Source organism: Bos mutus, chromosome 17 (genome assembly GCF_027580195.1).
Source record: "Bos mutus isolate GX-2022 chromosome 17, NWIPB_WYAK_1.1, whole genome shotgun sequence".
Lineage (NCBI taxonomy): Eukaryota > Metazoa > Chordata > Mammalia > Artiodactyla > Bovidae > Bos > Bos mutus.
Genome location: NC_091633.1, coordinates 6,865,501 through 6,877,722, shown reverse-complemented (window position 1 = coordinate 6,877,722; position 12,222 = coordinate 6,865,501). Strand labels below are relative to the sequence as shown.

Genomic DNA, 12,222 nt, shown 5'->3' with positions numbered 1-12,222 from the left:
AGGGCCTCTCTGCGGCTCCTTCCACCTCTCTTCGGCTCGCTGTTGAGGTCTCCTTCAGCGTTCCACGCCCAGCATCCTCCTTGCTTCCTGTTGTTGCGCAGTCGCTCAGTTGTGTCCGACTCCTTGCGACCCCATGGACTGTGGCACGCCAGGCTTCCCTGTCCATCATCTCCCAGAGCTTGCTCAAATTCATGTCCATCGAGTCAGTGATGCCATCCAACCATCTCATCCTCTGTTGTCCCCTTCTCCTCCTGCCCTCAGTCTTTCCCAGAACCAGGGTCTTTTCAAATCAGTCAGCTCTTTGCATCAGGTGGCCAAAGTATGGGAGCTTCAGCTTCAGCATCAGTCCTTCCAGTGAATATTCAGGGTTGCTTTCCTTTAGGATGGACTGGTTTGATCTCCTTGCTGTCCAGGGGACTCTCAAGAGTCTTCTCCAGCACCACAGTTCAAAGGCATCAATTCTTCCGGCTCAGCCTTTTTTTTTTTTCAATCTTCCCTTTCAGCCGAGGGGCTTTCTAAGTCTTGGTGCCTCTGCCTATGAAATGTAGACACCAGCCCTTGCTGGTCCAGGGTTTTGCAGAAACCAGTGAACAAGCTACTAGCTGGTAGGAGGGACTTTCTTCTCCTTGGAGTTCTTCCTCAGCATCACCCCCACCCCCAGATCCTACCCTCTTCTGAACGCCTGACTGCACCCCACCTCCAGAGAGGCTGTGCTCTCCAGCCCCGGGCCCTCCCCGTCGCTTGCCAGCCTCTCGTAGCATTTCCAGGGTTCACGGTGTTCCTGGAGCTTCTTGCACTGCTGACCCTTCTTCATGGGCTGATGCAGCATCCACCCTTCAGTGTGCCTCTGAAAGGCTAAGGCAGCCCATCTTCTCCTGTGAGGAGCTTAGCTGAATGTCATACAGAGTCAGTCAGATCGAGGTGGGAGCCTCGGCTCTGCTCCTCCCTCTCCATCTGCCTCTCTGACCCTCAGTTTCCCCCTCTGTGAAACAGAACAGTCAACAGTAACGAACAGTAGGGCAGAGCAGTCAGGACCCATGTTCCCAAAGCTGGATTCAAATCCACATTCTCCCATTTACTCTGTGACAACTGGCTCATCCTTCTTGAGCCCATTTGTGAAATGGGAGGTTATTAGTAGCTGACTTAGAGGGCTGTCATGGAGAGAAAATCGAATAACGTCTGCAAAGCCTAAAGGCACAACATACTCCTGTGATGCAGAATTCCCATGCACACTGTAGGGGCCTAATAAATGTGCTGAGTTTCCTGCCATGTCAGGCACAGTCTGAGCACCGTGCCGGCTTCTCTTACAGACCATCAGTTTCTATGTGGGACTCAATCATGGAACCTTCAGGCCATCTTCAAAGGACATCTGGTTTCCCATCCAGGCCTCACTGTTAAAGAACATCAATACATTTTTAATTTCCTCTTTAATTTCAGGGTGTGAATGAAGAATGGGGGTGACAATATGTCTCTGGGGATGATTCATGGGGTCATTAAATCTGCATCGAGTTTCCTGTAGCTACTGCTGGCCCAGGCTCTGCTCCGACTCAGACCTGGAGAGTCTGGTTTTTGCTGTGTGATTGTTCTAACACCGGCGAAGCCAGCATCTCCCTGACTTGGGCCTCGTGATGTGTTAGTCACTGTGTCTCAGTGGATTTTGAACAGTGCACGCGTGAAGACATGAGTTGAGCTCCTTGAGGTTTCCTCCTAGCTTTCTGTGCCCAGGGCGTGTGATTGTGAGGGGCAGAGCAAGGGTGTGAGATCTGGCCACCCTGCTTCAGATCCCAGCTCTGCCGCTGAGCAGTGTGAGCCTCGAGCAGTGGCTTCTCCCCGGTGAGCCTCAGTTTCCTCATCTGCAAGGTGGGCTGATCATCCAGATCCTGACGAGGTGAAAGGACGTGCCTTTTTATTCTTCACCCAGGGTTCTTGGAGCATCTCCTCCATGGTTGGCACCAGAGGAGAAACAAGGGAGCTGCGGTCACAGGATGGCTTGGCAGGGGAAGGTGTGGCCTGAACCAGACCCATGTCTCAGCAGCTGGCTTGCTCTGAGGCTGAACAGACCTCAGTAGCCTCACACCTTTCCTGTGTTGCTCAGAGCGGGCTCGGACATAGGAATTGCTTATTCTTTTTAAAAATAAATACATTTATTTATGTGGCTGTGTCAGGTCTGAGTTGCAGCTCATGGGTTGGGTCGTGCCAGATCTTTTGTTGTGATGCATGGGCTTCAAAGCTTCACAGCACGTGGAATCTTTGTTCCCCACCCAGGGATCGAGCCCCATCTCCTGCGTTGCAGGGTGGATTCTTAGCTGCTGGACCACCAGGGAAGTCCCAGGAATTGCTTATTCTTGAACATCTGCCCTCAATCCAGGGCCTTCTGTAGCCCTGATGGGAGGGGCCATTAACTGAAAAGCAATCGTGAGGATCTTAGGCATGTATTCACGAGTAGTCATGTTGTGAAACGAATAAGTGATGTATGCAAGTTCAGTTGCACCAGGGCCCACCTCCCATGAAGAGCTGGGGGCAGGCAGAGGCGTCTGTGGGCCTTGCTCAGCGGTACTGACTGTCTCGATGATGTCCATCATCTCTGAGGTTCAGCAGGGTCACGGTGCCTACCCTCACAGCCAGGCTTCACAGGGTACATGGCAAGGGAGGGACAGAGCCAAGATCTGAACCCATGCGTCTGCTTCCCAAAGCCTGGATTCTTAGCCTCCCGGGTTACAAAGAGTAGAAATTCCAGCATTTTTGCATGATCATATCCTGATTTTTCTAATAAGCCTTCATAAATTTGAGTCACCAATACTTACAGGAAAAGAGATAAAAAGGAATCCAAACTGGAAAAGAAGAAGTGAAACTGTCAGTGTTTGCAGATGGCATGATACTATACGTGGAAAATCCTACAGACACTACCAGAAAACTACTAGACTTTATCAATGAATTCAGTAAACTTGCAGGATACAAAATTAACACCCAGAAATCTCTTGCATTCCTATACACTAACAGCAAAAGATCAGAAAGAGAAATTAAGGGAACAGTCCCATTTACCATCACATCAAAAAGAGTGGAATACCTAGCAGTGAGCCTACCCAAGGAGACAGAAGCCCTCCACTCTGAAAACTGCGACATGCTGATGGAAGAAGGTGAGGAAAACACAAACAGATGGAAAGATAGATCATGTTCTTGGACTGGAAGAGTCAGTATTGTCAAAATGACTATACTGCCCAAGGCAACCTACAGATTCATTGCAGCCCCCATCAGACTACCAGTGGCGTTTGTCACAGAACGAGAGCAAAAACGATTTAATTTATATGGAAACACAAAAAGACGTCAAACAACCAAAGAAGTCTTGAGAAAGACAGATGGAATTGGATGACTCAGACTCTGACCTCAGATGATACTACAAAGCTCCAGTGTCCACATATATTGTTTTGTTCATCAGTTAATTGACATTCATAAGATACCTACTGTGTGCCCATACTTAGCGCCTCCTATGGGCCAGAGCACTGCCACATCACTCATTCACTCATATGTTTTCTGAACACCTACTGTGCTAGGACCCCGTTCTAGGCACAGGGGTAGAGTAGTGAATGCAACAGACAAAAACACTTATCCCCCTCTAGTTCTTATTTCTGCGTCGTTGCCAGGTTGACCTTGGAGAAGGCAATGGCACCCCACTCCAGTACTCTTGCCTGGAAAATCCCATGGACGGAGGAGCCTGGTGGGCTGGAGTCCATGGGGTCATGAAGAGCTGGACATGACTAAGCGACTTCACTTTCACACATTGGAGAAGGAAATGGCAACCCACTCCAGTGTTCTTGCCTGGAGAATCCCAGGGACGGGGGAGCCTGGTGGGCTGCCGTCCATGGGGTCGCACAGAGTCGGACACGACTGAAGCGACTTAGCAGCAGCAGCAGCAGCAGCCAGGTTGACCTGGTTTCCTCCCATCACTCAGATGAAGAAACTGAGGCCTAGAGAAGTTAGGCGACTGTCCCAAGGCCAGCGGGTGGCAGAAGCAAACTAGACTCCAAGGGACAGATGTTACCTGGGCAAGGTGATGTCAAAGAGAGAGTTAAGCCTGTATCACAGTGGAGTCCAGAGGAGGTTCCCAGGCAAGGGTGCTGCCTGCCGTGGGGTCGGAACCCCATCTCTGCCACTCCCAACTGTGTGTGCTTGCCGTGGCCACTCCACCTCACTGTGCCCAGAGCCACAGCGCCTACCCCCGGGGTGGCCCTCGAGGCTATAATGGACATGGTGGTCAGCTCCATGCAGACAGGTGGCCCATCTGCTTGTTCTGACCTGTGTCCATGTGCACAGCACCTGGCACACAGTAGGTGCTTGGCCAGGGGCAACTGTTACGGGCCCAGCCTGCCCCGTGTGGCTGGGTGCCCAGGAACCTGCCTACTGGCTCCTTATCTCCCAGGTATGTGAGAAGACTCTTTCTTTTTGGACAGATGGAGGGGCAGGTGCAGAAGTTCCCACCATGTTTCTAGAGTCCCTTCTTAGAGATCACAGTGCCCCGCCCAGCTTGTGTCCATACCCGTCTCCCAGCAGCTCCTCAGAGGTGCTCAGAGCACCTCCTATCCATCACCTCTCGCCCTGGCCAAAGCTGGGAGGCAGGCACAGTGACATCTTGATTAGCCGCCGTCCATCCATCATGCGATGCCAGTGGAAGGGAGTTCCATCTGAGCTGAGTTATCCCAGGAGGACAGCTGGGGGAAAATGAGTCTTCCCAGGGTGTGTCCAAAGCGTCCAGAGCCAGGGCAGGAACGGAGAGTCTCACCCGGCCCTGGGCAGCAGAGCTAGGCCCCTCACCCTGACATCTGCAAGAGGGCATCTGAGTTCAGATCAGTTCTGCCGTCCCCACACAGAAAGGAGGGGACACCACACACGTCTCCCTTGGAGTGGCAGCGCAGACAGGAAGTAGAGCTGCAGAGACGGGGTGGATCTCTGCATGGTAAACCCAGGAGACAGCACTCAGTCAAGATGAGGCGTCTTTCTTTCCTTCTCCTGCCGTCCCTCCCCATCTCCCCCCCCAGCCCTCCTCCCTCTACCCTCACTTGGACTCCTCGCCCCGTCCCCACCCCACTCCCCAGCCCTGCCCAAGTCTACACTACTGGGCCTGTGTTCTAGTTTGAAGCCGACCAGTTGAGGCTCTGGAGGCACCAGCCAGACCACTCCAGAAGGTGGGACCCCACCCACCCCAGCCCCATGACACCGACCCTTGGGCCCCTGGGCAGATCTCTGAGATCACCATCTAGTGACAGCCAGGTGGCTTTATGGGGACATTTTGATTTGCCTGCCTTCTGAAAGATGCTGCTCCCTGTGGGCCTCAGGGAAGGTGGGTGGGTCTCCGCTGGTCTGGCCAAGCCAAGGGGACTTGGCTGTCGCCTGGAGAGTCTGTGTCCTCTGGGCTCCGACAGCAGCACACACAGGCTGTGACCTCGAGGGCTCCTGAGCTGCCCACAGCTTTGCATGCCCCCGGGCTGTCCCAGGTTTTGGTCAAAGGTGAGGAGGGCCAGTCCTAAGCTGCCAGCGCACCCCACATCTGCGACCCTCCCCCCTGTCCTTTGGCCTTGCCCTCAGCACCTGCTCTTGCTTTACCGCCCCCGTCGCCACCTGTCTCTTCCTCTCCATCGTCCTGTCCATTCTCAGCTCACCTTCTGTCTTCTCGGTCCTGCCTCTGCTTCTCCCCACTTCTCTCTGCCCCTCCTCTACTTGCTCATCCTCCTTTCCTCCCCTTCCCCAGAGACTTGATTTCGGAGGTAGACTTGACTCAGTCCGACAACACTTACTGAGCATCTACTGTGTGCTGGGCGCGGGGCCGAGTCAGGGTGCAGAAGTGACTCTGCAGGGGCTTGACAGCCTGGGCTGGAGAACTGGGGTCCCCCTCCTCCTCCTCTCCCCTGCCCTTCCCCCTTCCTCCTCCTGTAGCTTCTCTTCTCTTCCCTCCCCACCCTGGCCTCTGCAGCCAGCACTCTCAAGGGGAGCTGGGGCCAGTGGGATGGCACAGTCCCAGGAGATTCAGCGACAGGTGCCGCCAATCCCCATGTGGCAGGCGGCGGCAGAGACTGAGCACCCAGGACACATTCATCACGCCTGCCTCCCTTCAGAGCCAAGACAGGACGGAAATGACTTTTGTCAGCTCTGCAGCAGCCCACTGCCCCTGGCAGCTCCAAGTTGTTTATTAAAAAAAAGAGAGAGAAAGAAAGGGATGTGAATGTGCCACCTTGCTGTGTATGAGGGGAGCGACTCCAAAGGGATGATGTTGACAAACAGCCCTTCAGGTAGTCACACCGCAGCGCTCCAGCTCCCATTCTGGCCCGAGTCCAGCTGTGACGGAGACGGAAGGTGATGGGCCAGAAAGGGAAGGGAGCAGCTGCTCTGGGCAAACGGTGTGGCTTTTGTTGGAACCTTTCCCAGGGGCGATGAGACGTCGGGTCTCCTGCCCAAGCATTGTCCTGTCCATCCTCCTGGGACGTCACATGAGTCTTTCATGGAGCACCTTGAGGGGGGCGGCGCAGGTGAGGCTCCAGAGAGCCAGAGGTTATCAGTAGTAATCGTAATGAGCACTAACGGCTAATTAATGATGATGATGAATAGCCGTTGATTATTATTAACCACTCAGCGTAATTGTTAAGCATTATTTGAGGAGCCGGGTGCCAGGCACTAGGTCCAGGGCTGGTTCCACGATTCCAGCCTTTATGTGCAGGTGCTGACTCCTCTGTAGTCGTTCTCATGGTGACAGAGCCACCAGCAGAAACCTGCATCAACATCCCATCCCCCCACCTCAGGCTGAGCCCTGGCCCTGGCCCTCAGGCCCAAACTGACCCCAGGCCCACAATGACATTTCATGCCCCTTTTTGCTTTTTATAAATTACAACTTTGCTGGTGGGTGAGAAGGAGGTGGTTTGTCTTACAGGGAGGACAAATAGATTTTGTTAAAGGACCGGTTGCTGGACTCCAGTCTCTGGCTTTTAAGGCCTACCCTTCACTTTCCAGTCTGTGATTTGGCCTCACTGCCAAGATTCCCACTTTTCAAAGGCAGAGCTGTGTTGGCTGCAGCTGCGAAATGCCTCTGCCTGGCAGTCCCAGAATAGAAGGCGTCTGTCCTCTCTCCTGTGTAGTGTTGGTTTCAAGTTGATTTCATGTAAATTTTTCCCTTTTGAAGGAACATTTTTTTTTTCTTTCCCCTGCCCACCCTCCTCCCATGAAACAGTTGGGAGCCTTACAGCACCTCATTCAGAGGCATATTCGGGTCACTGGCTCTCCGGAGCTCTGCTCGGTGGGGTTGTCCTCCGGGCTTGACTCTAAATAAGAAAATAACCTCCCACAGGTCTCCTTTGAGTCTTCAAGAAACAAATTACCTATTTCCCAGCAGGCTGTGGGATGGTAGGTCCTTCATGTCATGTGTGATGCGTCCTCCGTCTAAGTCATCCATCAGAGCTGCAGTTTTAATCTGCTCAAACGTTTTTAGCTGGGTTTAATTATAGACAGAAATTGCATTTCAGAAAGCAACGAGAAATCACTTGTGGCTGGAGTTTGCGCATTAGAGCACGTGGTTCGTTGGAGAGTGCGGCGGGGACGGGAACGCGTTTCCAAAGCGAAACAGAATTAGCGCCCGTGCTCCAGGCCCGATGGCACAGATAGTAGGGCTGGCACAGTGTGTGCTGACCGCGCTTCTCTTCTTGGCGCAGGACCCACGAGGAGGCCGGCGATGGGGCCCGGGACGTCCACAGCAGGACCTCGGGGGACAAGGCCGCATCCCCGCTCTCCCGCCGCCGGGGAACGTACGGCCACTTCGGGGATGGCGAAGAGTGCGGCGTCCAGAGAAAGGCCCCAGAGAGGCCGGGCGCACCGCCCTCCCAGGCTTCCCGGAGTGGAGACGCGTCCCCGCTGCCGCGGGACAAGCTGCCCAGCCCGTCGGCCGCCCTGTCGGAGTTCGTGGAAGGGCTCCGGAGGCAGAGAGCGCAGAGAGGCCGGGGGTCGCCGCTGGGCCTGGAGGACTGGCCCACGCTCCCCATCTACCAGACCACCGGGGCGTCCACGCTGAGGAGGGCCCGGGCGGGCAGCGACGAGGGCGCCCTGGCGCTGAGAGCCGGCGCCGGCTCAGCCCTGGATGCATCGGCCGCGCTCCCACGGTCCACCAGCCTCAAGTGCATCCCCTCTCAGAGCGCGGGGAGCCCCAGCCCGCCCCCCGAGAAGCTGAAGACCCGCTTCAGCTCCTGCGAGTCCCTCTTGGAGTCGGGGCCCAGCTCGCGGAGGACGCCCAGCTCCCCAGCGGCCGCGCGCAGGGACCCGCTCTGGTCGCCCACGCTGCGCCCGCGGAGGCGCTGTCTGGAGTCCTCGGTGGACGATGCGGGCTGTCCGGACCTCGGCAAGGAGCCTCTAGTCTTCCAGAACCGCCAGTTCGCCCACCTGATGGGGGACCCCCTGGGCAGCGACCCGTTCAGCTGGAAGGTCCCAAGCCTCAACTACGAACGCAAGACCAAAGTGGATTTCGATGACTTCCTGCCGGCCATCCGGAAGCCCGAGACGCCCACGTCCTTGCCCAGAGCGGCCAAAGATGGGCGAGACAGTTCACAGCATTTGAGCGTCCGCTTTGAGACGGAAGAGGCCGACCGGGGCTTTGTCTCCGGGATCGGCACCGTTTTGAAAAGGAGTCCGGAGTCCAGGGAGGACCCTGCTCACCTCTCTGACTCGTCCTCCTCCTCCAGCTCCATCGTGTCCTTCAAAAGCGCCGACAGCATCAAGAGTCGGCCGAGTGCCCCCCGGCTGGAGGGCGATGGCGGCGAGCGGGCGTCCCCCGAGAACAGAGAGCCGGGCGCAGGGAGGAAAGAGGAGGCCGTGGAGAGCATCATGAGGAAGTACCTGCAGAAGTAGGAGCCCGCTCAGGTAACATCGACAGGCGCCGGCCCTCCGGGGGGTGAAACCCGGAGGTCCAGCCTGACAGCCTGGACACAACCAGTTGCTGCCACTGCCTGTAATGGTGTGACTCATTTCTCTAGAGAGGAGGGGTTTTAGAGATTTTCATGGAAATACTGTGTTACTATTTATGCAAATAATGTGTTGCTGATAAAGGCACAACTTAGAAGCCCTCCCTAGGAGCCATTGGTTTCTCTGCTCTTTAAAATACAGATAGGAAGCCTATCTGTATTTAAAGAGGTTCAGGTTGGGTGGGGTGGGAGGATGCTGTAAGGTGGTCCCAGGCTCCTAAAGCCTCCCCACCCTTGACTCCTTCTCTTCCCAGTGCCCTGTTCATCTGGAGGGAGGCGTGACGGCTTCTGTCCACAGAGTCGGGGGAGAGCCAGGGTGGGAGGTGGGAAGCGGCCTTGACACAGCAAAGTCCAGCTCTTGCATTAAGTGTGTAAAGAGAAACTGGGGCCTGGGAAGGGGGCAGGGGACAAATGCAGAGGTCCTGGTCTGCACCTGATCCTGGCACTCACAGCGGCAGCAGGGAGATGTCCTCACTGCTAGCCGCGGCTCACGTTTGACGAGTTTGTTTATCAGGTAGTCATTTGGTGCCCACAGTAACCCCAAGAGTGTAAGTATGATTCATCCCTGTTCTCCACGTTGGCAGACAGAATCGCACAGGTTAAGGCACCTGTACAGACTCGCCCAGGCAGGACTGGGATTCGAAACTCCAGAGCCCGCGTTTTTGTTGATGTCGTTTTTCTTTAGGCGTATGCTCCGGCCTCTCTGTGAGTCAGCTCGGAGGCACACTAAGGAGCTGGGTCTCTAAAGGTGTTGCCTTTCTCAAGGGCAGACTGAGGCAGACTTTAGAATCATACATCTCACTGGGGGTTGGAACTCATGAACCACAGCCTCGCCCTTGGAAAAGGGGGAGAAGACCTCAAGATCAAGGTCACCCAGTGAGTCTGCTGCCAGCCCAGCCACCCTGACTCCCAGCCCGGCACTCTCTGCCCCAAGGCTGGTCTGGCCCCTCACTGCCCCTCTCAGGGCGTGTTTCAGAATTCATGGCTCCCGACTGAAGTGGGAAGCCCCACCAGGCCGGCCAGGAGGAGTAAGCACCTCCCTCCAGGGTCAGACAGGATGCCAGCCTACAGCTGGGCTGCCTTCTCCGAGTCACTGAGCGTCGGAGCTGCAGCGGCCGGAGGCTCAGGTGGTTGAGTGGTCGCACGTGGTGTTCAGCCCACACCTGCCTCCTTCCTGGACCCAAACGAGCCACACGTCCTGCCACTTCGGGAGTCACCCTCAGCCCATCAAAAAGCCATCATGGAGATGGGCTTTGGATGGTATCAGAGCAAATTAATTTGACTTAACACGGCCTCTCTCTCTGCTCTCAATTACCGAGGAAAGATCTGATGTTCATTTACATTATTATGCTCTCGGGGACACAGAACTCGGTTTCAAAGGCCAAGTAAAGGGCACACGTCCAGAAGCGGAGCAGCCCTTAGCAAACGTCCTCACAGAACATCTTGTCTCTGCCATTTTTTTTTCTTTTTAAAGCTCAGCTTCCCCTCCCCGCTCCCAGCAATGCTCTCTGCGATGACGGAGCGCCTGCCTAAAACCCTCTTCCACCTTTGACTTGCACGTGGGTGTTGGGAGCTGACAGTACAGCCCGGTTGCCTGAGACGCAAGTGTGTTATAGGATTCGGAACCACTCAGCCCCTAGAGCTCAGGTCTTCCTGTAACAGCCACGTGATGAGACCTTGTGAGCATCTGTGTTCTCAGCCGAGAAATGGGAGTAGTGGTCCCAGCTACCCAGAGTAGCACTGTGAGTGGGATGCGAGTGAAAGACCCCAGCCCAGAGCCAGCACCGGTGGCCGAGGTGCGTGTCAGGTGCCTGCGCTTGGAAGCGGCGGCCCTTCCGCATCTGTTTCGGGTGGCCTCCGCTTGTTTCCCTTCTGCCCCCTCCATGCTCGTGCCTCCTGGCATCATTGCTTCTGTAACGCCATCCGGGAATGTGGGCTCCAGGGCTTCCACCCAACAAAACACACTCCTCGGGCCACAGTTCTCAGCTCTGATCTGCATTTGTTTCCAGCCTCCTGGGACACACCGCCCTTGAAGACTTCCCGATTCCACGACTGTCCGGAGAGAGAGACAAAGACCGGCCAGGCCTCCCTGGGGACCCCAAGTCCACAGCCAGTGTGGCTGCTCTCGAGAGGCCAGGGGGCCCAGCCGCGGCACATCCCGAGGGGCGTGGGGCTCCCAGCGTGCTAGGTCTGTAACCAATAAAGCGTTGGCTCCTTGGCGTCTGCGCTGTCTCTCTGTTCTATGATCATATAACCTGGAACTCTGGGGGGTTGATGGGGGCAGCTTGAGGTAGTAGGGAACCAACACAAACTGTTTATAGTTTCGGGTGTGCACTGGTGTTTCTCTCCCTCCGTATCTGCACACAGTGGCCTTGGTCCTCTTCACTTGGCCAAGTTCAACTCTCAGGAGTCACCTCCTCCAGGAAGGCTTCCCTGATACATCAGACTCATCAAATTGAAACAAATGCTCTTTCTCCATTCTTCTCTAATTCCCTTGCTTCCCTCTATCCTATTTCCCTTGTCTGTTTATGTGTCTCCATTGTGTGTATGGGCATTCAGGAAATTCTGATGAATGAATAAAGAACAAACGAATGAACCACAGAACTCGTCAGTAGCTCACACAGCCTGAGTGCCCGAGGCATACTGACATATATGCGTCCCTACAAGCGTCCACCCATAGCAACGTTCACAGGCTGTGACACCTGCTCTCACAGCCCCGTGCACCTCCTCACGTACTCATCCTACCGCCCACACAGCTCTGCACTTGGACCAGAAACTACACTCTCACAGGCACACTTAGCGCCTGGACACCTGCTTTTCCATGAGTCCTCGCAATATCAGTAACACTAAAGCTGCAGGCTGATGCTTACTGACCACATACTGTGTGCTGGCCACTGTGCTGGGCACTTTACACGGTGAATCTCCCTTCTACTTATAAAGAGTCCCAAGAGATAAAGCAACTTTTTTTTTTTTTCTATTCACAAAGGCAGAACTAGCTTATGCCTGCCTTCAGGTAGCCAGTACCACTGCTCCGAAAGTTCTCACTGGCATATACTCCACGCCCTCCCCTACGTGTGCTCCTATTCCTGGGATGACTCTGGTGCAGCCCGTCACAGCTCTCATCAGGAAGGACAGTCCTCTGAGGATCCCCCGCATGGTAGTCTGCTGTAACAAAGCCCCTCAAACTGGGTGGTCCAAACAACAGAGACTCACTGTCTTGAAGTTCTAGAGG

At 55.1% G+C, this 12,222-nt stretch overlaps 1 protein-coding gene across 1 annotated transcript in view; it reads left to right on the top strand.

The window, feature by feature from the left end:
• MYO18B (myosin XVIIIB) overlaps nucleotides 1–11,209 on the top strand; it is a 233,065-nt gene extending 221,856 nt beyond the window's left edge. The window contains exons 43-44 of the mRNA XM_070385941.1: nucleotides 7,692–8,889; nucleotides 11,000–11,209. Coding sequence (XP_070242042.1) covers nucleotides 7,692–8,877 — 1,186 coding nt within the window. The 3' untranslated portion in view covers nucleotides 8,878–8,889; nucleotides 11,000–11,209. The remainder of the gene's footprint in view (nucleotides 1–7,691; nucleotides 8,890–10,999) is intronic.
• The last annotated feature ends 1,013 nt before the right edge of the window (nucleotides 11,210–12,222 follow it).